General features: G+C 36.2%; 1 protein-coding gene across 7 annotated transcripts in view; it reads right to left on the bottom strand.

The window, feature by feature from the left end:
* Ssh2 (slingshot protein phosphatase 2) overlaps positions 1–27,812 on the bottom strand; it is a 263,454-nt gene that overhangs the window by 37,502 nt on the left and 198,140 nt on the right. For 5 of the 7 annotated variants that reach the window (XM_048793526.1, XM_048793551.1, XM_048793555.1 and 2 more), the window contains 6 exons: positions 17,376–17,497; positions 12,134–12,202; positions 11,375–11,440; positions 8,776–8,970; positions 4,755–4,848; positions 4,510–4,638 (listed from right to left, as the gene is read on the bottom strand). In XM_048793526.1, the coding sequence (XP_048649483.1) occupies positions 4,510–4,638; positions 4,755–4,848; positions 8,776–8,970; positions 11,375–11,440; positions 12,134–12,202; positions 17,376–17,497 (675 nt within the window). The remainder of the gene's footprint in view (positions 1–4,509; positions 4,639–4,754; positions 4,849–8,775; positions 8,971–11,374; positions 11,441–12,133; positions 12,203–17,375; positions 17,498–27,812) is intronic. The other 2 variants (XM_048793533.1, XM_048793544.1) reach the window with 1 other exon arrangement.

Genomic DNA, 27,812 nt, shown 5'->3' with positions numbered 1-27,812 from the left:
TTTTTATTTTGAGACAGGGTCTTGCTAAGTTGCTTAAGGTCTCACTAAATTGCTAAGGCTGGCCTCAAACTTACAATCCTCCTGCCTCAGCCTAAACAGCTGGGATTACATGTATGTGCCACACACCTGGTTTTTTTATTTTTTTGAGACAGGGTCTTGCTAAGTTGCCAAGACTGGCCTCAAACTTTTGATCCTCCTGCCTCAGTCTCCAGAGTCACTTGGATTATAGGTGTGTGCCACTGCACCCAGCCACATCCATATCAGAGATCTTCCAGGAGTACTGCTGACTTTGAAATTTGGTTGGGAAAAGGCTTCCAGCTCAGAGAAGTTGTACACATATACTTGTAGAGTAAGAAAGTACTTTTTTCTTGCTTCCCATCAATCAATCTTATTTTTGTATTGCAGATCCTTTTTGTTTGCTGCAACCTGGGAGTGAACCAGGGACCAAGTTTTCTCTAAACTATGTTCTACATGTTCCCTCTCCATACCAGCTATTATCTTTCCAAATAAATAAATCTCTGGGTAGTATACTGCAGAGCTGAGCATTCTTCCAGAGGGAGGGGGAAATCCTGCTGCCTGTCTTCACACAATCTGGTTGAGTTCCCAGCATGGCAGCTATGCACAAGATGAGATGACTTTGCAGAAAATTAACACCACACCACTTGCAGTGGAAGATAAGATCTCTTTTTCCATGTCAACTGCTAGGAAAGACAGCAGTGTACAGACTCACTGGAGAAGATGCCGGATACGATAGTGCAAACAAAGTGCGGAAACCACCAAGAAACAGGTATAAGATGTTTAGGTAACCTGTTTATACATTTAATTTTGTTGGATAAGAGGTCCATTCTTTAGAAAACAGAATAGTTGAAGAGATTTTCCTTTGCTCAAAAATATGTGGAAAGATACAGATTTTTGGGCCGGGGATGTGGCTCAAGCGGTAGCGCGCTGGCCTGGCATGCGTGCGGCCGGGGTTCGATCCTCAGCACCACATACAAACAAAGATGTTGTGCCTGCCGAAAACTAAAAAATAGATATTAAAAAAAAATTCTCTCTCTCTCTCTCTCTTAAAAAAAAAGAAAGATATGGATTTTAAAAATAAAAACTGAGCTAAGAGTGGTGGTATGCACCTATAATCACAGTGGCTGGGGAGGCTGAGGCAGGAGGATTGCCAAGTTCAAAGTCAGCACCAGCAACTTAGCAAGGTCCTAAGCAACTTAACAAGACCCTGTTTCAAAATAATAAAAAAAGACTGGGGATGTGGCTCAGTTGTTAAGTGCCCTTGGGTTCAATTCCTAGTACCAAAAAATAAGTAAAAATTGTAATGATATATAAATGGTGGATACATATCCAAACTCACACAACATATAACACCAAGAATGAACCCTAATGAAAACGATGAACTTTGGTTGTTAAGAATGTGCCAATGTAGGTTCATCAACTGTAATAAACGTTACCACTCTGTTGAATGTTTATTATGGCATGAAAATTGGTATATGGAAAAATTTTTTTTCTGCTTAATTTCACTGCAAATCTAAAACTGCTCTAAAATATAAAGTCCATATATGATGTGTGTGTGTGTAAAAATAAAAGTAAAAATTAAGCTGGGCACAATGGCACTTGCCTGTAATCCCAGCAATTCAGGAGGCTGAAGCAGGAGGATCACAAGCTTGAGGCCTGCCTCAACAACTTAGTGAGATCCTGTCTCAAACAAACAAACAAACAAACAAAAATGTAAGGGAAATGTAATTCAATGGTAAAGTACTCCTGAGTTCAATCCTCAGTACAAAAACAAAAACGCGGGGGAGCTAGTGGAGGCACAAAATGTGACAAAGACAATCTGTTTTGGTGGTAATCAAATAAGATTTATTGTCATTAAAAATTTCTACAATAAACAAATTATTTTTGTAATAAGAAAAAAACTCAAAAAGGAAGAATTGTGAAATCATAAGATATATCTACGAGTATAAATGCTTCTTTTGGTGCTGGAGATAGGACCCAGTGCTTCACACATCCTAGGCAACTGCTCTACTACTAAGCCATATCCCCAGCCCACTTGAATGCTTTTGTAGTTGATTAGGGAAATACAATTTTGAGGGGAATTAAATTTTTTAAAAGTACTATTAAAATTTACCAATTGCCCTCAGATATACCATATGAGAAAATGTTAAAAAGGAAGAAATATTAGAGAGGGTGGCAACAGAACTATAAGGAAGTATGACTAGAATAAAATAGGATGACCAATCAGAAATTGGCTGTATTTGATATTTATCATGTCCATATTCTTTGAAGGTACTAAAAATCCAAGCTCAGGGAAGTGGATATATAATACAGAAGCATGGCTCCTGCCTAGCATGCATAAGACCCTGGGTTCAATCTGCAGCATGGCAAAAAAATAAAAATAAATAAAAATAAATAAAAAGAATTTTAATTAAAAAAAAAAAGGACACTGAAAGTGACTCAAGTGTAACTATGGTCACTTTCTAATATGAGCTCTTTTTGGTTACAGGCATTTGCCCTTCATAAAAAACAAAACAAAACATGAGTCAGGTTTCATGGCTACAGTTCGGGGGGAGCAGGGCCCATATGAATGAATGACTTGTAAGTTTTATACAGTTAACATTTAAGATTATTCCCAGCAATATATAAGCATGATATCTTTGAGCCCTCATGGAAGTATACATAAAGGACAGTAAAACTGTAGACACTATGATCTACATAAACCAGTACGTAGATCATACTGACTTTACAAATAGGTCAGTATGATCTACATGCGGAAATGGCAACACATATTAGTCAAGTTAAAGACCTGGAAAAGAAGTTTCCCTCCCAACTCTGAGTAATTTCATAGTTATAATTCAGTATGAATCATTCTAGAGACACACATACCCTAGAATGTCAACAGATTAGCTCAGCAGAACCCTTTTACAGCACAAAGTTTAATTGCCCGGTGAAATAAACTCTTAAATACTCAGTAAGATGATCCAGTTTAGTCAGTTGCTATGCATTTATTCCTCTTCTCTCCTGTTTCCCACCTTATAATCTTTTCACAGTTCACAAATGTCCTCATCAGAGAAAGGAAATGAAACACAAACCAGTTGATATAGTTTCTTGTTAACATTTTTGGCCAAAATGTATGGGAAGTAAAAAAAAAAAAAAAAAAGAGGTTCCTATAGCATTCCTCATTGATTTTTAATTATTCTTGTTAACCTTGTTCACTCTACTGGGTACAGATGAAAGCTAGAAGTTTTTAACCTTTGAAAGGAAAATGGGTCTTAGGATATTAGAAGCTTTCTTAATTCATCTGTCAGAGAGATCTCCTTGGGCTAATTATAGGTCACTTAGTGTTCAGGAACTATGAAGAACAATGTTTAGTCACTGATGTTTTGGTAATCAGGAAAAGCATGGGGGGAGGTTTGCTCAAAATGTAGCTACAAAATTGCATATGTTTAAAAATCCAGGGCTGGGGTTATAATTCAGAGGTAGGTGCTTGCCTGCTTGCCTGGCATGTGTGAGTCCCTGGTTTCAATCCCCAGAATCACAAAAAATGAATAAATAAGGTCCAGTGGTCTCTCTGTTATAAATAATTCCCACTTGTTCTGCTCAAATATACATTTGACAGACTTCCAAGAAATATTTTAAAGATCATCCTATTTAGCACTGTATAAAACTATAGCCCACTGGTGTTTTTGATATAAGTACTATGAAAAGCTGATTAAATATTTAACAATCCAGGGGAAGAAAAGGCTAATTTATAGCATTTGCCAATTTCTTTGGTGTAAATATTTCTACTATAGTGAATTTTTTTGTTGTTTGTTTGTTTTTTTGTACCAGGGGTTGAACCCAGGGGTGCTTAACTATGGAGCCACACCCCCAGCCCTTTAAAAAAATATTTTATTTAACCAGGCACAGTGGCACACACCTGTAAACCTAGTGGCTCAGGAGGCTGAGGCAGGAGGATCATGAATTCAAAGCCAGCATCAGCAAAAGCAAGGTGCTAAGCAATTCAGTGAGACCCTGTCTCTAAATAAAAATACAAAATAGGGCTGGGGCTGTGTCTCAGTGGTTGAGTGCCCCCCCCCACACACTTTTTAAAAAATTTACATACAGGGTCTTGTTAACTTGGTGAGTCTGGCTTGAACTTGCAATCCTCATGCTTCAGTCTACTGAGTCTGCTGGGATTACAAGCATGCATCACCATGCCCAACTTATGGTCAATTTTAATCTACCAGTTTGATGTTACTGAGTGAGAAAGTGGAAGGAGATGAGCATTAGCACACCATTATATCACTTCCACTTTATGATAGATGTATGTATATAACCTTAAAAGCAGAGATTATATTAAAATGCAGTGAAACGACTGGGAAGTGATGAGGTTTGAGTACTTACAATCTTCTTTTTGAATGTAAGTTACATTTTATTTAAATATAATAAAATTAAACAATTACTCCCTCCATCCATCAGTCCATATAGTACTTCAACATACCACTTAAAGTGGTCCTTAAAACTTACCAGGAACACATGCTCAAATATTTGTGTAGGACTATCCATCTGACCAAGGATCACTATCATTTCATTATCTATAAATTCCTTGAATTCTCGCAAGTTACAGACCATCTGCATTTCCAACTCCGTTCGTATCTGAAACAAAGATGACATATTTTACTAATCTCTTTCAAACATGTACCATTTCTAGCCCCACACCTACTGTTATCCCACTCGGAGCCTTGGAACAATGAAGACTTGAGGTCTCTTACCTCTTTGGATGTAATGTTCTCCAAATCCTTCTGCATCATAATCTCCCTTAATTTGGTTTTAATTAGCCTCTCTGTTCGTTCGCGTTCAGTTGGTCTGAAAATAGGGAAGTGATATTTCTTAATCAGGAATTTCAGTATTACCATTTGATTATGTTTCCAAATTGGCAAGCTTTGCCTCTTAAATACATATAGATCCATGAAGAAACAAAGACAAATTTGCTATAGGGAGTGTAGTTTTTAATGGAGGACCATATTCATGCTTCCCTGTGAAGTACCCCTGGGTATCGATAATTGAGCTAGAATACCAAACTGGGTAGACCAGCAGTGTGACCCACTATGGTAGTAGGTCTTCTGTAGCTTAAAATACCACACTATGCTGATCACTCATTGTGAAGTGAAAACATGAAAGAAGGAAAAGGATCCTGCCTTCGGAATTCAGTAAGGAAACTTCTCTATCTAGAGTACTTTTGTACTAGAGTACTACCTAGAGTACTTTTGTCCAAAATATTTTCCTTTTCATGACAACTCTCACACTACCTCTGTGAAGTTGTTATTCTCATTTTACAGATTTAAAAAACCAAACATGGCATAAGACATACTGATGATCACATACACTAGCAGGAAAATCAGTGTTTAACCTAGTCTAACACTCTGCTTGCAGGATTGTGTTGCTTTCCTTCATTTTTCATAAACATAAAATTACTCTTGGAGTTTAATATGAAATCAGACTAAAGAGTTGACTCTCCAATTACCAGAAAAGTATTGGTTCAATGTAACTGGATGTTTCTCTTTAAAGGCACTATTTCATATCATGTAGAATGTGAGTGAGGCTGTCAGAGAGCACTGTCTACTTCATCTTTCTCCCTAACTCAAGAAAGGTATCTACTCTACACCTCCTTATTTGGAGATGGATGATGGACTAAGCCTTCAGGCATCTTGCCTGCCCTTGGGGCCTACATCCTTTATCACTGGTGGCAAAAATAGCTTCAATAATCTCCAAAGATGGATGCTCTAACCCCACAAACTTGGAGCTCCACACCACTTGGGCTCCTAGCTTTTCACATACACTGCATGATACAGCTAATAACTGTGTCATTTCCCTGTCCACAAGCGAAGGCATCACAGTCTTCACTGGAGTAAAATTCTCATTCATGCTTAATTTTCCTAGATAATTCAAAGTACAAAATAAATGTATAATTTCAGTCTTTTGTTTAAAAGCATATTGGGGGCTGGGGCTGGGGCTCAGCGATAGCACACCTGCCTAGCATGTGTGAGGCACTGGGTTCAATTCTCAGCACCACATATAAATTTAAAAAAAAGGTCTATCAACAACTAAAAAAAATATTTTTTTTTTAAAAAAGCATATTGGTAAAAACAAATTTCGCTGAGCACAGTGGTGCATGCCTGTAATCCCAGTGTCTTGGGAGGCTGAGGCAGGAGGATCACAAGTTCAAAGCCAGTCTCAGCAATTTAGTGAGACCCTAATTAAGGAAACCCTACCTCAAAAATAAATAAATAAACAAATAAATAAATAAAATAAAAATAATAATTTAAAAAAAAGGCTGAGGATGTGAGTTAGTGGTTAAGTACCCCTGGCTTCAAGCATGAGTTAGACTTCCTAGTTTAGCGATACTTCTCTCAATACTTCAGACTTCCTTGAGACAATGGTTTGGAATAAGTCAGACCTAGGTTTTAATTGCAGCCCTTCTACTTAATTGCTGATGTAAAACTGAACAAGTTCCCTCTTTTCCCTGAGCCTGTTACCTTCTCTATAAAATAAGGACACTAATAATATCTGTCTCCTGATAGAGTTTTATGAGAATTAAATGAGATACCATATATGAAGGGCTTGGCATAAAATTAGATGTACAATGGGAATACCATGCATGTATATTTTCTTCTTCTCCCACTTCCTTGGATTTTAAATATAAAGCTATTCACAGTACAGCACTTTAGTCAATTTTAGCACATATTCTTATATTCTCAGCTTTGTTCCCCCTCTGCCCTCCAGTACTAGGGATTGAACCTAGGGGCACTCTACTGGGCTACATCCCAGCCCTTTTTATTTGTTCATTTATTTTTGAGGCAGTGTCTTACTCAACTGCAGCAGGTCTTGAATTTGTAATCCTCCTGCCTCAGCCTCTGGAGGGTCATGGGGATTATAGGTGTGTGCTCCTGCACCTGGTTCTCAGCATTTTATAGGCTTTTCTCATCACTTTAGGAAGGAGGGTGGGATGAAAAAAGCATTACAACACATATTTCTCTTCATTGATTTCATTGGAAAAAATTGGGGAAATATTTAAAAATACAAAGAAAGTAAAAAAACCTAAAAATTCCTCTATCAGTAATAATACTTTGACCTAGAGTTTCCATGTATTTTTTTCTGTGAATATGTAGTCATTTATTGGTGAAATATACCTTAAAATTGGGATTATACTCTACATACTGAGAACTAATATTTAATGGTTATAAGAGGTTATGAGTAATTTTCTTTTCTTTCCTTTTCACGCTTATTTTTATGCTACAGTTTCAAAATCTTCTTTTTCAAAATCAGAAAAAAATGTGAACAGTTTTCTTTTTCTCATGTAAGTATGGTTTAGAATGCACTTCCCTGAGCTAGATGAAACATTCCTCTGAAACACATTAACCAGCTGTAAGCGTGAAATCATGAATAATATTTTTATGAATAATATTATTATGAGATACTAAAAGGGTTAAGGTCATTGAAAAGTAGAGTCTAGTGCCAACAACACCCTGTGCAAAAAAGACTCTAGTGCTTTCTTTAAAAAAAAAAATATATATATATATTTCAAAAAACGACTTTCTTTTTTTATATATATTTTTTAATATTTATTTTTTAGTTTTAGGTGGACACAATATCTTTACTTTGTTTTTATGTGGCGCTGAGAATTGAACCCAGTGCCTCATGCATGCTAGGTGAGCGCGTTACCACTTGAGCCACATCCCCAGCCCTTATAATATATATTTTTTTAGATGTTGATGGACCTTTATTTTATTTATTTATTTGTATGAGGTGCTGAGACTCGAACCCAGTGCCTCACACATGCTAAGCAAGCGCTCTACCACTGAGCCACAACTCTAGCCCCTCTAGTGCTTTTTTGACTGTTTCTTGCATACAATTCTTGGATATTTCACCTTTTCTAATAAAAGTTATTTATTAGACTATTATCTGCATTGACCTCATTTTTTTTTTTTCTTAAAAATCACGAACTGTTTTGGCAAGACTTTAGGAATCTTAAGACAAATCCTGACTGTAAGATCAGATAGTATATAACTACTTTTCTTTTAAGCTGTAGAATACCTTGTAAGTGCAGAAAGACCAATTCAGAGAAAAATAAACACCCTACTTAATTTCCAAAGCAGGAACTAAGTGTAAAAAAATTTCCAAAATAGTCACAGAAGTTTCAACGCATAAACCTAAAAAGGAAATAAACATCAGCTCCACCTTAGGCCTTCATCCAACTCACAGTGCACCAGGGAGATTTAATAAAATCTCACTGACAAGGACTTAAGGTAATGGTGGAGTAAGACACTTGACTGATAGGATGTTCTAAAATTTTTTTTAAACAGTAATAAGTTCAAAATCAGCTTAGAACCTATGTATTCTTTCAAATTGATTGGAAACATCTTGTTAAGTATGACAGACATCTAAGTTTCTTGCCATTAATTTGCTTACCTAGTATTCCTTTCACAGACAAAGCAAACACAAACTTCAGCCTAACTCCTTTAAACTCAGATTTCAAATTAGTAGAATCTGAATAACTGATTTGATGGTATTGCAATTCTTGATTGTGGAGCCTCCACTGTACTCAGGTGTGAAATTCTTCATGCCTTTGCAGACAGCAGAATTAACAGGGTTGATGAGTGTGGCAGAGATATGATGTAGATAGTGTCTAATAAAAGTGGATAAGATTGATTCCTAAAGATAAGAAATCAGGGAGGAACATGCTGCCTAGCACAGAACAGAGAGGACCTCCCCAACTCTCAGCAAGCTACTTACATGTCTGTGAAGAGAGCTGGAGAGTCAGGCCGATGGGACTGCACATCCTGCATAGCATTCCATTCATTGACTGAGGATTGATCCGAGTTGATATGGCTCTCGTAATAACTTACCCAGGTGAGAAAAAGGCTGCCTGGGTAGTAGTTATGCATTCTGGCTACTTCACAAGCCTTGTGTAAACTCTGTAGAGCAGACCTGAAAGATACACTGGGAAATGAGCACCGTAGAATGGTGGGGTACTAAAAGGCCAATAACCCATGTGTATCTCAAAGTCTTCTGATTTTTAAATTCTATAGCATTTGACCTCTAGAGAATCTACTCCCTGGAATTCAAGATCCTCTAATCCTGATGACATGGGTATTGCCCATATTATTTAGACATTTACTAAAAGATATGATGTATCCTTAACATTGGGGATGGGGAAGAGACTAACAATCCATTAGTGAAAAAGATCTAGGTACCTATAGAGCTCATGATCATATAGTTGGAACCACACTGGGGCTATATCACTAGAAAACTAAAGATCTCAACAATACTACATAAAGATTTCTTCCTCCTGACATAGAGATTATGAAACAGCATACATTTCCCCATGGTTCCTGGAGGCTTCACAGAGATCACATACATAGATGTCCCTAAGCCATGAGGACATCCCTTCAATATCCAGAAAGTACTTATTTAATGATGTTTTATCATTTATGGTGATTTGGTCTCCTAGTTTTTAAAAACCATTTATTCATACACATGAAATACCTTCTAAGAACAGCTTTGGTTATTCTTTTTTTGGTACTGGGGATTGAACCCAGGGACACTTAACCACTGAGTCACATCCCTAACCTTTTTTATTTTTGAGACAGGTCTTGCTAATTGCTTAGGGCCTCACTAAATTGCTGAGGCTGGGCTGGAACTTTTGATCCTCCTGCCTTAGTCACTAAAACTGCTAGGATTATAGGCATATGCCACTGGGCCTGGCTCAGATTTGAACTTTGGTTAGTCTGAGACTTCTGATTCTGAACTCCCATGAAGGGTAAACAAAACTGAAAAGTATTTTTTGGTTATATGCTTGGGAAGAACTTAAGTCAGAATTGGCAGAAAGTAAGTTACACAGGAACAAAGACCTTTCAATGTTTTGTTTATTGATGTATTTAAAGTACCTTAAAGAAGGCTCAGCTCATTGCTGGAGCTCAATTAGTATCTGTCAAATAAAATGTCTTAATGCTATAAATTAATGTCTCTCTCCTAAAGGACAGTTATATAAAACTCTGTGGTCAGTCTGTTTACATCTTTTTCTTAAAAATGCCTTTTAATTTATTTTTCATACCATTTATCCTTTAATTTATAGCCTTTATCAACATCTTTCCATATCAATATTCTTTTTTTAAAAATATTTTTTTTAGTTGTAGGTGGACACAATATCTTAATTTTATTTGTTTATTTTTATGTGGTGCCAAGAATCAAACCCAGTGCCTCATGCATGCTAGGCAAGTGCCCTACCACTGAGCCACAACTCCAACCCCTCAATATTCTTAAGTTAGATCATTTTCTATAGCTGCATAATATTCAATAACATATGTATCATAAATTAACTGATCTTTATTTTTCATTTAAATTGTTTTCTATTTTTTGCTATTATTAGAACATCAACAATCATTCTTATATATATCTTTGCACACACCCATAGTTATTACTGCAGAGTAAATTCTTAGTAGAATTCCTAGGTCAAAGGGCATGCAAAATGATAAGGCACATTGGCAAATCACTCTTCAGAAAGGTTTTCCCAGTTTATTCTTCTATCAATAGCATATGATTGTCTATTCCTTAAATCCTTGTCAATTCCATATTATATAAATTAAAAATTTTTAATAGTCCACTTTTATTAAAGATTGTTGTTTAAAAATAAAGTTGCAGAATCTTTAAAAATGTGTTCTATTACTCAAAGTAAGCCAAATTCTTAGAGAATTTGTTTTATTGTATAGATTCAAAGGTAGGGGCCAGTTTAGTGTGATATACAGGATAATTAATGTTTTCTTCCTCTAGGAAATACAAGCTAACACAGTGAGGAATAGTCAGTCTACTTCAGAACATCAAAGCTTGATGTAAGGTTATTACTTGAATTAAGACTGCTTTGTAGTCCTTCCCAAAATATACCTAAAAATACCTCATTTATGGTCCCTATCTCTCTATTTATTTATTTTTGGTACTGGGGAGCTAATACATAGCAGTAAGGTGTTCTAGACTTGGCTCTTAAGACTGCTAAGTAACTTAGTCAATGTGTTCCTATAAAACTCAGTTTTAATCTGCTGTATTTGATCCACTGTCTCCACCAGAGCCTAAGAATACCTCTAGATTTCACTTGTAGACCAATGCTCAAGGCCTTCCACTGTGACAATTTAAAAATTGCACTTTTAGGTCATCTTTAACTGTGATGGCCAAACCAATGACAAAAATCCTAAACAAAGCACACAGAATTTTAACAGTAAATTGGACCTTTCAAATATTACTTCTCACAAAGTATTACTCTAATAACATATTTTAAAACACTTATAGAATAGCAAAAAAAAAAAAACACTTTTTGTAGAGGTATTAAAAGTCATCTTACCACATTGCCTGCACAGATACAGGTTTGAATATGTGAACTCTATTATCTGTTGACACGCTGAACCCACTAAGGACAAAAGAGAATAAAACAAAAATTCACAAATAAGGGTAAATTAGTTCAGTTTTGAGTTTTCAAGCCTGTTTTCTGGGCTAGCAATAGCTGGTTCAATAGAAGGAATTACCAAGTACATCACTTAGAAGTTAACTAAGGCTTGACTGAAAAGCTTCAATAAACTGGTAGGCAATTAAAAGTTTCCCAGTTGTAGATATGGTCAAACTCTTCTTCTGTATATTTCCATTTGGAAGTCTTCTGGGTTGTTAGCAAACCTGACCCTGGTTTTATAAACTGGAGCAAACATCTTAGGCTCTTGGGGACACATTCTAAAAACACCAGAAGGTGGGGGTTGGAAGGGTCAGTGGAAGGAACTGGCACAGGAAAGAGTTATACTGTAGGCTGACAGCTGGCAGAGGCTGCAAGAGGTTATTTGAAACAGAACATATCCTCTGGGAGGGCATTGCAATAGCCTACAAGCTCAGATTAAAGAGTGAGCAATAAACTACTCCTTCTTTATCTGACTGACTACGGTAGGAATAAGTAAGAAACTGGAAAGTTGTATTTTTACTTCACTTTACAAAACAGGAATTTAAAAGCACCTACTGAGCTACTGACATGTTTGTTCAGTCGGGCATACTGGGCCTCCCACTCAGTTGACTAGTTCACTTGGCTTTCTGAAGGAAAATTAAAAGGGAAAGCACTTACCCATCACCATCCAAATGAATTAGGGTGTCACTCCAGAGAGGCAGGACTAAGCCCATGGTACAAGTGCTACTGCAAGACAAGAAGCAGTCCATAAATTATTTCCTGCTATTTGGGAAGCTATCTTTGTTTATTAACTCTCTTAACACAAAACATAAACTCCTAAGCTCTAAATTTTGGCACGAGTGTTAAAATTTCTATCGTATTATTATTAAAATTTCTACATATCAAAATGTAATTAATAAAGATTTGTGTTCAAATTAGAAAAAAATAAACAACACAACTTAATAAAATAGTACTTGGTATCTGTGTACTGAACTACCATGGACAAACGCCAACAATCGTAAAAGGATAGCCCTAGAATTTTGGGCCCTGGGGATGTTGCTCAGTGGTAGAGTGCTTGCCTAGCTAGCAAGGTTGAGGTCCTGAGTTTGATCCAGAACACTGAAAAACAAATAATAAAAACCCAAATAAAACACAATTTCAATTGCATCCTAGTCCAAGAAGGAAACCAGGCTTTAAGTGAATGGTATAGGAAGCCATGGATTCCCAACTGACTATGTGCTCTATCCCATCCCTTCTCTGGACAACTGTTACCTATGCCAGACTTTTGTCACTTTATCTCAAGACTGTCCCAACAGTTTTCTATTCTTTTAAAGGCTCCTGTACCTGATCCCTCCCAATATATCTAGAGAGGCAGCATGATGTAGTAGAAAGAACACTGAATGTGGGAGGTGAACAACGCAGTGTAGTTAAGAGCATGGGCTCTGGTACTAACTGTATAACCTCAGGCTAATGATTTTATTGTTTTGTGTCCAAGTATCTTCACCTGTAAATCTGAGATAAAAATACTTTCATCATTGACTGTTTTAAGATTAAATTAGATAAACAAAAAATGCAAGCAAGAATACCTAAAACACAATAATTTCTACTTACTAAGTATCTACTGTGACAAAATACCTCGATTTGATCTCCTTCAAAATTATAACTCCCTCTGACAAGTTGTTTCACCTCTTTCAGCCTTCAACTTATTCATCTTTAAATGCAGGTAACAAACTAAACTTTTATACAGTTAAAGATTTAAAACATGTAAAGTAATACGATACATGTGAACGTACTGTCCTATAAGACAAATGTTGAATATGAATCTATGGTAGATGCTCTACTATATCTGAAAGTGATACAGGGGGGTATTGAACAGCATTGTGTAAATGATTTAAAAACAACAGAAGAATACTGAGGTCAAATTTTTGGAATTACTATATGGCTAAAGAAGGCTTGCCTCTAGCTGGGCTGTTTGCTATACTCGCTGGCCCTGTTACTCAAAATCCTATTAGTGATTCTAGAGCTTAAGACAGTCAAATCAAGACTGAAATAGCTTGTCTGCATTGGAACCCTTGGTCTGAACACCAGAGGTGCAGCTATCATGAAGGAAATAGATATCTTTTTGTTGAGTAGATGAGTGAGCACATGAAAATTTGTTTTGAAATAGTTTCCTAAGGTAGAATGGGGTTACTTTTTAAATAGTTTTTTTGTTTTTTATTTAGTGAGTGCTTAGCTAGGTTCCTAGCAACAAAACAAATTTGGAGGATAAATATAAAGCCAGTGACAAATCTAGAAATTAAGTGACTACAGGAGCTCCAGGAGTATGACCTATGAACTGGTGATCAAATAGCAGTCAACCTTTTGACAAGTAACAATGATATGTAGGAATCAACATCACATTTTCAGCTGGTATTCAGGTTCGAGTGTTTTGTTTTTAAAATATTAAGTAGCAGTTTTTCCACACAACTGAAAGGAGAAGCCTGAATTAGGCACAACTGATTGTGTGTGTGTGAGTGTGTGTGAGTGTGTGTGTGTGTGTGTGTGTGTGTGTGTGTGTGTATGTATTTTGCAATGCTGGGGACTGACCCAGGGCCTCACACATGCCAGGTAAGCACACTACTGCTAGAAGACAACTTCAGCCCTTTTTAAAAATCTCCTTTTTGAGACAGCTAAGTTGCTGAGACTGGACTCAAACTTGCATTCATCCTGCCTTAGCCTTCCAAATTGCTTGATATTATAGGCATGCACCACTACAGCTGCCTCACACCTGGTATATTTACATAGTTTACCTGAGTCTCATGAGATTTTTCTCTACTAAAGTACAGTTATTTATTTTAGTAGATACTCATTCCATTCAACAAACATTTCAAGATATTATGGATACAAAGATTTAAAACTGAAATTAGACAACAGAAGCTTTATTAGTTTATAACTTGAAATACACATGGTATACTTTAGAAACCAAAGTTATGATGTATATTTTAAAAATTTATTACTTAAAAAATACAGGATAATACTTAAGATGGGCTAAAGAAACGGTGACAAACATTTTAAGAACTATTTATACTTGTTATAAACAATCTGGGTTCTATTTTGGTTTAATATAATTTTGAAACATTAACCTATGATGTTCTAAGATATGAAATGATACAAATTCCTTTAATAGCAATTAAGATAGAAATGACATTTGATTACCTGATCACAAGAATTCTGAAGTAGGCAGCATTTCTCTTACTGTATAAGAGGTTCACTTGAGCAGAAGATGTATGGGAATTTCATAATGTCAAGTTTATCAAACAGAATGAAAATCAGTTTCTAACTTTTCATGTCCCATTTTGTCTTCTACAAACTAAAATTTCCTTTTGTTAATGGCAATTGTTAGATGTAATTCAGGCAAGACTATTACAGCAGATAGATGTGGTTCACTGAGTAATAGTTATTGGGCCTCCTTTAGCATTCTTTCTGAAAAGTTTAGGACAAAATGAAAGAGATTGCTAAACATCTGATTGCTCACACTTGGGGTCAGGAAAATCTGCAATTACTGCCTTCTCTCTCTAGGGGAAGACTCAATTGAAGTATCCATGCAGCTCTAGCTCCTGTTGCATGGGGTTTCTAAGAGAAAGGTCAGGGACACCTGAACAAAAGGGAATATGAGATAGTGCAGCACTGTCCAACTGCACTTTCTGAAATAATTCAAACATTCTATACACGCACTGTCCCATATGGGAACCGCTAGCTACATAAGACTATTGAGTACTTGAAATATGGCTAGTTATGACACAGAAACTGAAATTTTACTTATTTATGTAATATCATTTCAGTTTTGAGTTACAGATGGACAAATATCTTTATTTTATTTATTTCTATATGGTGCTGAGGATTGAACCCAGTGTCTCACACGTGAGAGGCAAGCTCTGCACCACTGAGCTACAAACCCAATGCTTATTTTATTTTTTATTTATTTAAATAGCCACAGATGGTTAGTGCTCACAGTACAGATCTATAGAGACAAAAAACAAAACCAGAAGTCCTAAAACCCTAATGAATGTAGACAATGTGAACGCTCTTACAGAAAAGTAGTTACTTAAAAATCTATTAGGGCTGGGTACAGTGGGGCATGCCTGTAATCCCAGCAGCTTGAGAGGCTAAGACAAGAGGATTGGAGTTCAAGGCCAGTCTCAGAAATTTAGCAAGGCTCAAAGAAAATTAGTGAGACCCTGTCTCAAATTAAAAAACAAAAAGGGGGCTGGGGATGTGGTTCAGTGGTTTAGTGCCCCTGGGTTCAATTCCCTATACCAAAAAATAAAGAAAAAAAATTTAAGGTAACACCAGAAATTGAAACTGCAGGAGAAAGCCTAAATATGTTTACAAGCCTATGTAAATTCAAAGCATACAATTAAATGCTGTTAAGTGGTATATGCTAACAATTCTAGACTTGTGATCCCTATGAATCAACAAGTCATTTTCAGGATGATTTCTATGTACAAGCTCAACATTGGTTTGTGAAATTAGTGATTTCCCTCCAACCCTCCCCAATATAAGGACAATAGGAATCACTTCTATTCTTCTCACTTTGTGGCTAAATTTCCCCAGCCTGGGTCACACCCCTAGCTATTCTACAGTTCCATTCTAGTCCTGAACCAGGAAGTCAATGCTTTGAGACATCTGGCAGGATTTCCTGAAGCTTATTATCTCAGAGTGTATAGAGATCTGCTTAGCAGCTGCATTCCACAATCTTCCCAAGGTTCCTCCAGAAAAAAAGTGTGAAAATAAAAAAGCCTCAAACCTTATGGACACAAAAAAGCCAAGCTCTGTGTTAATCACAGAATGTGAAGTACAGCTAACTCCAAAGTTGCATTATTTATTTTTTGGGGGGAATACCGGGGATTGAACTCAGGGGAACTCGACCACTCCTGAGCCACTGGGATTACAGGTGTGCACCACCATTCCCAGCCTTATTGATTATTATAAAAGGTTCTGCTTTGAGTTTAAGAAACCATTCTCTCTCCTTTAACTTTGAAGAAGAAAAAGGTAGGCATACAATTTGCTAAATGTAATATTTAAGACCATGGATAAATTCATGAGACTGGATCTCTTTAAACCCATGATCTCTGGTACATTACCACAAAGGACATGTGTCCTACAATCACCAAACACATTTAGGAAGCTTTGTTCTTCAGTTTTAACTTTTGGTGTTACCTAAAAAACAGATCTTTCAGTAACTATTGTTCTGTGAGAAAGCCTACCTTGTCTACATTCATTAGGATTTTAGAATCTCAGTTTTGGTTTTTATTCTCTAGATTTGTCCTTTCTAATACAGTTGCCACTAACTACATGTGGCTATTTAAATAAACAAAAAATAAAATACAATGATGATACATAATTAAATAAAGTTAAAATTTCAGTTTCTCCGTCAATAAAGTAGATGGCCATGAAAAAGAGCTTTTCTTTTGAAGAGATAAATTTAATCATTTGCTTTATAACATTACTACTTAAAGATAAGAGAAAGGTAAGGAATAAGTGATAAATTAGAAATGTACAACCAAACACATTCACTAAACATGCCTGTCTCTCAAGACTTGCTAAGATGCTTTCGTATTCTTTTATTTTATGCCTTGAACTTTAAGATATTTTTGTGATAGCTCAAAAGGTAACTAGAGAGCTGGTGGCGGGTGGTATACACCTGTAATCCCAGCGATTTGGGAGGGTGAGGCAGGAGGATTGAAAGTTCAAAGTCAGTCTCAATAACTTAGTGAGACCATTTCTCAAAATAAAAAATAAAAAGGATTGGAGATGTAGTTCAGTGGTTAAGCATCTCTGGGTTCAATCCCTATTCCAAAAGGGGCGGCAGTGGGGGGAGTACAGGAACAGGTTATTTAAAAAGGAGTTTTTCACATCCCCCTTTTTTGTGGTACCATACCTGTCATTAGAAGAAAAATCCATTCCTAGGACGATGCTTTCTTCAGTATCTTGTCTACCATTAGTTGAAACTACTACCATATAGCGTGTTCGATTCTGGTAAGTACTTTCCAGTCTTACAGCCTGGTGGTTAATAGATGACAAAAAAAAAATATGAGATTTAGAAGAGGAAATTTTAGATCATTCAACTCTTCTGCATCAGCATCTTAAAGCATACCAATGGAGGCAGCAGAACAACTAGTTAGGAGACCTAATTCAAATCTCAACTCATGATAGTCATAAAACCTTTGGTAAGTTGCTAAATTAATTGGAGGGAGATATAATAATACTTACCTATTAGGTTTCAAGAATCTTACAAAATAATGCATGTAAAGCATAGTGCCTGGCATATAGCAAGAGATCAATAAATTTCTGCTATTAGTATAATATATAATAATAGTTGCCAGAGAAATGTTCAAAAGATGGAAGAGGGGAGAATGAGGAATATGAATGTGAATACTGGTCTCATAGATGTAATTTCTACAAATAATTATAATATGAAGCAAACTACTAGCATTATCCAAGGGGTTACTTACTATGCTTTATTAAAGTTTTGCACATTTATAAAGTACAAGATATTCTTCTTTAGTTTCAATAGTAATTAAAGGAGATTCCTTTTTCAGAAGCTTCTCAAATTATTTTTCATCAAAAGTTTTCATCGCTTTTTAATTTTTAATTTTTTGGCATCAGGGATTGAACCCAAGGGCACTTAATCACTGAGCCTGATCCCTGATCCCCAGCCCTTTTTGTATTTTATTTAGAGACAGGGTCTCGCTTAGTAGGGCCTCACTAACTTGCTGAGGCTGATTTTGAACTCGAGATCCCCCTGCTTCAGTCTCCCCAATTGTTGGGATTACAGGTGTGAGCCACCGTGCCCGGCTTAGCTCTTTGCTTATTTTTTAAAGGGGCTTCCAAGAAATGTGAATAGACAGGATCTTAGATGAAATTAGGATTTACTGTTGGTGTAATGATGGTACTGTGGTTACTATACCTTTATACTTGAGTATCTGCAATGAAATGACAGTGTCTGAGCTTTACTTTAAAATGTTCTGATGAGAAAAGAAAGAAAAAAGGTGAGGAGATAGATGAAAGAATTCAGGCAAAATGTTGGCAGAGTTTTTAAAGCTGAGTACTGAGTACATAAAGATATGTTTTCTACTTTGATATGTTTGGAAATTTTCTTAATAAGATGTTCAAAAAGATACTGAATAACCTTAAAAAATAAGGTAAAAGCCAGACATGGTAGCACATGCTTGTAATCCCAGAGACTCAGGAGGCTGAGGCAGGATGATTTCAAGTTCGAAGCCAGCTTCAGCAAATTAGTGAGACCCTGTCTTAAAATTAAAAAAATAAAAAATAAAAAGGACTGGGGATGTAGGTCAGTAGTAAAGTACCCTGGGGTTTAATCCCCAGTTCTTCCTCTCCAAAAAAAAAAAAAAAAGAAAAGAAAATGTCTTCTAGGCAACACTCATTTGAAATATTTACAATACACACATTGTGTATACAACAGTTCAAGGGCTGAAGAATCAATGATGGAAAAGAGAGATGTATTCTCTTCCCTCACGTAATGAATAGTCATTCTACTCTTTTTGTTATCTGTTGTTAATAGTAGTAGTAGTAATACAGATCATTTGAAGCAAGGAAAATGTACTCTGAAGGCAATTTCACCTGTATAAGCCCCTGTACCTCTTTTCAGAAGAGAAACAGTAAGTTCTGATCCATTAGTTGGCTCAAGATAGTCGTTAAAAATTCGACAGAAATTTCTATTGGAATTCTTTTAGTACTGCTCTTCTTAGAGTCTTTCTCCTTAACTAGGTCACCATTCTAAGGTCAGGCAAAGAGAAAAACCCATAACTACACAGCTCAAGTGATCTATTTAGCAAGGCAGAGGTGAGACTCCCCTGGCTATCTTTGTGTCTCTATTCTGATATTCCTAGGAAAAGTTAGGGAAGTACAAGCAGCATAAGTGGCCACATTAAGGCCTATTTCTAATAAAAGCTGATATAATAAGATTATAAGGCTCATTACTCTGATGCCAAATGTAGAAGACAACTGTACTGCTGACTTTATGCTGCATGATGAACAGAGCATTCAAAACCAAATTAACTCATGAGAAGCTAAGAGAAACTAAAATTTAAATGGACTAAGATCTAGATCCAGTTGGTTGAAATAATAGGAGGAGCAGTAAACACACAGAGCTATAATAGCAATGGCACTCAGCACTGACTGACTGTAGAAATACTCTAAAACATGTTAAATTAACCAGAAAACTTGGTACAGGTAAACTAGAATTTCTTATAAACAAGACTTCAGATATTGTTATATATTTAACCTTGGGCATGCCTTGGCAAGCTCTGAGCTAACTGTTCAGTTTCTTGCATGTGTTAGAGGCTCTTTTATTCTCTGTCAAGGCTCTAAGAATTTCTGGCAAGACTCAAATACAAATGGCATGGGAACAAATGAACTGTGTTTCTGACAAATTATCTACAGTTACTATATCAATTAGTGGCAATTGATTGGCCAAGTCAAAGCTGATAAAAGGAAAAAATAATCTTCATAAATATTACATATAAAGTAAGTTATCAGGTTAAGTCGGGAAGAGTTTTTTGGTAAGAGATATACAGTACAAACATTAGCTGTCTCTTGTTAAAAGTATTTATATCTGTCTATCTATCTGTCTTACAGTATGGGGGGACTAAACCCAGGGGTGCTTTACTACTGAGGGCCTCAAACTTGTGATCCTCCTGCCTCAGCCTCCTGAGTCTCTGGGATTACAGGCATGCACCACTATGCTCAGTTATTTATTTTTTTATTTCTAATATCAAGTGCCATTTCAAATGCTTTTTGAGGGGCTGGGGGTTACTGGGGATTGAACTCAGGGGTACTCAACCACAAAGACACATTCTCAGCTCTATTTTTGTATTTTATTTAGGGACAGGGTCTCACTGAGTTGCTTAGCACCTCGCTTTTTGCTGAGGCTGGCTTTGAACTCACGACCCTCCTGTCTCAGCCTCCCGAGCCACTGAGATTATAGGTGTGTATCACTGTGCCCAATTAAGTGCCATTTCAAATGTTTGACTCTCTGTTGCTTAATCTAATTATAACAGAAAACCTAAAACATCACAGGAAAGGACCTAGCCATTTCACACTGACTTATGCTTGAATTACAGGCCCATCTTAGATCCATTCAATTTTAAATATCTTATGTGGAAGAACAGCACCTGAGCATTCTTGGAATTTGATCACAGGCCTCTAATAATATCTAAAGAAACATTATAAATGCTGTAATGTATAGTTAATAAATTTTTACTAAAAAGAAGTGAAACTTTAGTTAGGAGGTCAGAAGTCATGACATTAATCCTAAGTCAAAGAATAAGATGAAATATTCAAAAAACAAACAAAAACAACAAACTCTAAAATGTCACAGGTTAGAATGACACTTTAAAATTTTCTTTTAAGCTTCAAGATCCTAGGTTGAAGAATTAAATAAAATTCTATGGGCCATAAGCATAAAGAAACATCTAATATGCCCCCCTCCACACTGTTTAAGGTTTCTGAAAGAAACTTTAAACCTCCCCTTTGTTGGGGAGATTAGTGAAAAAAAATCTAATTTATCAAGTCAATCAGAGAAATGAACTTTAAAGTGGCAGTTTGTATATAATATCCTTCTACTGAAAATTGCAGCATTTACAATGTTTCGTCAGTCCCTAGTACTTAGAAATAAAATGACTGGGATAGGACAAATGAGATGCATTTAATTAACAAAATAAAATTCTCATTGAAAAGAATACTAAAATCCTTTCTAATTTTCCAAACCAAACAATTATCCCTGATTTTAAAATATGACAGCAGTAGCACAATTGAGGTAATGATTTCAAGAAAGTTCATTTATTGCCTAACTTTGAAATTCCAATTCCAAGTTTCAGTGAACTGATCCAGCAATATTAGGACTGAAGTAAGTCTGAGAAGTTATCTCCTGCCCCTACTTATTCCTAAAGATGAGCACCCAATCTATTTTTAAAGCTCATCTTTCAAATAATGTTAAAACTTCCCCTAGTATTTAATTTTTATTAAAGGCTTAAGCTAAGTATAAGCAGTTTAGAGTCCACCTGGTTCAAGAGTTTATCTCATTAGTATTATCTAATACCCAGAAATAGTCTTTCTTGGGCTTACACTGCACCTTTGCCTTTAATTTCTTTTCACCAAGAGTCTTACATCATGCCCCTGCATGCAATGTTTATCTTTAATGAAGCCACATTATGAAGACCCAATGTCTAGACAGGCAACTCACCCAATTCATCAGAGAGAAAGGTTTCAAAAGTATGTAAATATTAAGTTCTAGCCAAAAGAGCAAAACAAAGTCAATAGCTAAGATTAAAATAGACTTCAGATGTGACCCAAATAAATTAAACAATACTGTCTTAAAAAGAAATAGGTTAGAATTTGAGGAAGTCTCTAGGTTTCTTAAATTAAAAAATAATCCATAAATAATATTTAGTGTAGTCATTAAAAGCCATGATTTAAGAGCTAGGGGTATGGCTCAGTGGTAATGCATTTGCCTAGCATGCACAAGGTCCTATGTTCAATGTTGAGCACCACCAAACCACCACTTCCATAATTTATTCACTGATATGGAAAGATATTCATGACAAACTGTGAATAAAGAAAAAGGCAGGTTAGAAAATAGTATTTATTTTATTTTTGTATTTAAAACTAAAACCAAAACCAAAAAGCACTGGGTGAGGTGGCACATGCCTGTAATCCCAGAGACTTGGGAGGCTGAGGCAGCAGGATCAAAAATTCAAGGTCAGCCCGGGCAATTTAGCAAGACTTCATACTAAAATAAAAAGGGTTGAGGATGTAGCTCAGTGGTAGAGTGGCCCTGGGTTTGGTCCTCAGTATCACAAACAAAAAACAGCAATGTGCTCCCTTGCATGTTCACTTATTGTGCTTTCTCTCTGCCCCTTTCATTAAAAAAGATCAAAAAAAGACTGAAAGGAAGCTGGGCATGTTGGCCCACACCTATAATTCCAGCTACTAGGGAGGCAGAAGCATGAGGATCTTAAGTTTGAGGTCATCCTCAGCAACTTAGTGAGACCTCGTATCAAAATAAAAATTAAAAAGGGCTGGGGATGTAGCTCAGTGGGGTTAATCCCCAGTATTATCAAAAACCAAAACCAAAAACAAACAAAAAAATCTTGAAGGATACTTATCCAAATTGCTAAGAATGATTTTCCCAGAGTATATGTTTTTTCAGGACATGGTGATTTCATGTTTACATCTTTCTGAATGATTTGATTTAGGGGAAAATCAATAACAACAACAAAAAAAAACCACATTATATTCTTAGCAAAAAATCAATTCAGGGGCTGGATAAGGCTGGCTCAGTGGTAGAGCACTTGCCTGGCATCTTTGATAATGTGTAAGTGTACTATAAAGAGACTTCCTTATTTTACCAGCTACAGTTTTCCTAAGTACTAAAGTTAGTGCTCAATACCTGTATTTGGAACACAAAGCTTCCCAGGAAGAAAATATTGGTTTTATCTTATTTCAGTGCTTAAGAAAAATGTGGGGTTTGGTAGGGTTATTTACAAAATAATAGTAAAGGCAGGACTTTCAGTTGACTATCAAACTTTTAACCTTATGCACAAGCCCTGAGATAAGAGTTTCAACATTCTAAATTTAACTCAAAACAAAAGCCTTTGCTTTAAGTCTACAAATGCTCCTTTCAGTTAGAAAAGTGCTAATTTGTTCAAAATAATACAATGCACTCTCTCATTTTCTTGAAGATGACTCACTCAATAATCTGAAACATAATGACTATGTGTTTGTAACAATTCAAAACAACTGTAAAATGGCTTGTCATTTGAATTCTGAATTAATTTAGAGGCAGTTATATTTTCTGAGTTTATATTTTATAAATGTAAGGCAGTTGCAGCTGTATATTTTAGTAGGAAAAGAGAAGATTTAATTGTCAACTATGCCTTACTGACCGCATCCTTCATGCTCTCCCAAGTCTCTGTGGTTAAATTATTTTACTATTTGAGGTGTAAACCAAAGTTCAAAAAGTTCTCAATAAGAAAAAGATAAAATGAATGATGATAAGACCTCAGCTTTAGCTTTATCAAACCATCCAATATTTGGAGGCTATCAGCAAGTATCTACTGAGTATCCTGTGTATGCAAGGGACTACTGCTATTGGTTTTAGTTGAGTTGTACTAAAGTGTGATTTCTGGACCAGCAGCATCAGCACCATTTGGAAACTTGCTAAAAATATGGATTATTACTATCTTCTTCTAACCAAATGCTGGGAGTAGAACCAGCAATTGGTGTTTTAAGAAAGCTTTCTAGGTGATTCTGATCTGTTTTAAAGTTTGAGAATCACTGCTTTAGAATATTAATGTTGTAAGAGCTGCACCCTCTCTGGGCATGGTGGCATATATGCCTGTAATCCCAATGACTTGAGAGGCTGAGGCAGCATAATTGCAAGTTTGAGGCCAGCCTCAGCAATTTAGCAAGGCCCTGTCTCAAAGTAAAAAATAAAAAGGGCTTGGAATGTAGTTCAGTGGTTAAGTGTCCCTGAATTCAATCCCCAGGACAAAAAAGAAAAAGAAAAAGAAAGAAAAGAAAAGGTGCTGTACCCGCTTTCCCCCAATCTCATTCAGTTATTTATTTTTTGTTGTTTTTGAAGTACTGGGCATCAAATATGGACACTTTACCACTGAGCTATAATCCTAATCCTTCTTGCTTTTTTAAATTTTGAGATGGGGTCTTGCTAAGTTGCCAAGACCTTGAACTTGAGATCCTCCTGCCTTGGCTTCTGAGTCACTGAGATTACAAGCATATATCAGTATACCCAGTCCTTCTTGTTTACTTTTAAAGAATTGTTTGAGAAAGTATATTAAGAAGCACAGACAAAGGCTGAGGTGTAGCACAGTGGTATAGTGCTTGCTTGACACATATGAGGTCCTGGGTTTGATACCCATGAACACACACACAGATGAAAGAAATGCAGATGAGATTTATATTTATGTATAATGCTACTTTTGGATTAGGATATAAAATTTTCAACAAAATAAAATAATTAAACTTAGTATATAAAATAATTATGAAAGGATTCCTTGAAATTTCAAATTAAATTTCTTAAAAGGAATTTCTAGCCATGTAAAAAACAAGGCAGTAGCTGGTCATGGTGGTGCACACTTGTAATCCCAGTTATTAAGGAGGTTAAGGCAGGAGGAAGGCAATTTTGAGGCCATCCTGGGCAATTTAGTGAGACCTTGTCTTAAAATACAAAATAAAGAGGGCTAGGGATGTAGCTTAGTGTTACAGTGCTTACCTCCTATGTGCAAGGCCCTGTGTTCAATCCCCAGGACCAAACCAAAGAAAACAAAAAAAGCAAAAGTCTGTTGTGGATCCCTAGATTCAGCAGATGTGAAAGAAAAAGTGCACATTTAACATACAGGAGGCCCTGGATTCTAAAAAATAACAAAGGCAAGTAGAAGCAGCATACAAGAGAAAACATGATAGGATGACAAAATTTAAATACAGAATTATTAAGTAAATAAAGAAATCAATGATTACCACAGAGTTCAGAGGCCTGATGATCAACTTTACACAACCAAGCTTATATTCTATTCATTATCTCTCTTCCTAAACAGAAAGCAGAGATCAACTATTTGAACTTAACCTGTCTATGGCCCTTAGTCAATTTCTTTTCTTTCTTTTTTTTTTTTTTTTTTTTGCAGGAGGCGGTTCTGGGAATGGAACCCATGGCTTTGTACATGCTAGGCAAGCATCCTATCACTGAGCCACATTCCAGCCCTTTTTTATCTTTTATTTTACAACAGGGTCTCACTAAATTACTTTTTTTACTAAATTGCTGAGGCTGGCCTTAAACTTGAGATCCTCCTGCCTCTGTGACAGATCCTCCTGTCGCTGAGATTCAGGCATGCAACACATGCCTGGCTTCCTCTTTATGCTGTATTAGCTTCTTAAATACTGTAGCTGCCTCATGTCATTCCTTGGCTGAAAAACCAGTAACATTTCACAACCACTTACTGAAAAGAAAAGGGTATTACCTCTAGTTAGTAATCTAGGGGTTAAGTATGTAAATGAGTAAAGTAAGCCATGTCAGCATTAAATGGGTAGAAACACTTTTTAATTTCCACAAAGAAACATACTCAATCCATTTTTGTTTTTCTACTTTTATTAAAGGCAGTACTATAAGAAAACTAACTTAAAAAATGATGACAAGCGTTAACAGTTGACTTTGAGTGTCCAGGAGACAACAGGGCATGTGGAGATTATGGTAAACTAAGAATCCACACTAGCTGGGTGTGGTGGTGCATGACTACAATCCCAGCAACTTGGGAGGCTAAGGCAGTAGGATCACAAGTTAAAGCTAGCCTCAGCAACTTAGCGAGGTTCTAAGCAATTTAGGTGTCTCAAATAAATAAATAAAATAGGCTGGCTCTAGAAGACCAAAAAACTCCACCAGGAAACTTCTAGAACTAGTAAGTGAATTCAGCAAAGTGGCAGGATATAAAATCAACACCCATAAATCAAAGGCATTTCTGTATATCAGTGACAAATTCTCTAAAAAGGAATTGAGGAAAACTAACCCATTCACAATATACTCAAAAAAATAAAAAAAAAATACTTGGGAATCAACTTAACAAAAGAGGTGAAAGATCTATACAATCAAAACTACAGAACCCTAAAGAGAGAAATAGAAAAAGACCTTAGAAGATGGAAACATCTACCTTGCTCATGGATAGGCAGAATTTTAATATTATTAAAATGACCATACTACCAAAAGCACTATACAGATTGAATGCAATTCCAATCAAAATCCCAATGGCATTCCTCATAGAAATAGAAAAAGCAATCATAAATTCATCTGGAAAAATAAGAGACCCAGAATAGCTAAAGCAATTCTAAGCAGGAAGAGTGAAACAGGTGGTATCGCTATACCAGACCTTAAACTATACTACAAAGCAATAGTAACAAAAACAGCATGGTTCTGGCACCGAAACAGACTGGTAGACCAATGGTACAGAATAGAGGACACAGAGACTAACTCACAAATATACAACTATCTTATATTAGACAAAGGTGCCAAAAGCATGCACTGGAGAAAGGATAGCATCTTCAACAAATGGTGCTAGGAAAACTGGAAATCCATATGCAACAAAATGAAATTAAAACTCCATCTCTCACAATGCACAAAAATTAACTCACAATGGATCAAGGATCTAGGAATTAAACCAGAAACTCTGTGTCTAACAGAAGAAAAAGTAGGCTCCAATCTTCATCTGTGGGGCTAGGCCCCAACTTCCTTAATAAGACTCCTATAATACAAGAATTAAAACAAAGAATCAACAAATGGGATGGATTCAAATTAAAAAGTTTTTTTCTCAGCAAAAGAAATAATCTGTGAGGTGAACAGGAAGCCTATATCCTGGGAACAAATTTTTACCCCTCACACATCAGATAGAGCTCTAATCTCTAGGGTAAATAAGGAGCTCAACAAGATAAGCACCAAAAAATAATAATAATAATAATCCAATCAATAAATGGGCCAAGGACCTGAACAGACACTTCTCAGAAGAGGATATACAATCAATCAACAATATACAAAAAAATGCTCATCATCTCTAGCAACCAGAGAAATGCAAATCAAAACTACTCTAAGATACCATCTCACCCCAGTAAGAATGGCAGCCATTATGAAGACAAACAACAAGTGTTGGCAAGGATGCAGGGGAAAAGGTACATTCATACACTGCTGGTGGGACTGCAAATTAGTGCAGCTAATTTGGAAAGCAGTATGAAGATTCCTTGGAAAGCTGGGAATGGAACCACCATTTGACCCAGCTATTTCTCTTCTTGGACTATACCCAAAATACCTAAAAACAGCATACTATAGGGACACAGCCATATCAATGTTTATAGCAGTACAATTCACAAGAGCTAAACTGTGGAGCCAACCTAGATGTCCTTCAGTGGATGAATGGATAAAAAAAAATGTGACATTTATACACAATGGAATACTACTCAGCACTAAAAAATAATAAGATCATGGCATATGTAGGGAAATGGATGGCATTAGAGAAGATTATGCTAAGTGAAGTTAGCCAAACCCAAAAAAACAAATGCCGAATGTCTTCTCTGATATAAGGGGGGGTGACTCAAAATGGGGGAGGGAGGGAGAGCATGGGAGGAAGATTACCTCTAGAAAGGGAATAGTGGTGGGAGGGAAAGGGAGGGAGAAGGGGAATAGCAAGGATGGTGGAAGGTGATGGTCATCATTATACAATATACATGTATGAAGATGTGAATTTGGTGTCAACATACCTTATATACAAACAGAGATATGATAAATGGTGGTATAAAG

Source organism: Marmota marmota, unplaced genomic scaffold, assembly GCF_001458135.2.
Source record: "Marmota marmota marmota unplaced genomic scaffold, marMar, whole genome shotgun sequence".
Taxonomy (NCBI): Eukaryota; Metazoa; Chordata; class Mammalia; order Rodentia; family Sciuridae; genus Marmota; species Marmota marmota.
This window is presented reverse-complemented; position numbering and strand designations above follow the sequence as displayed.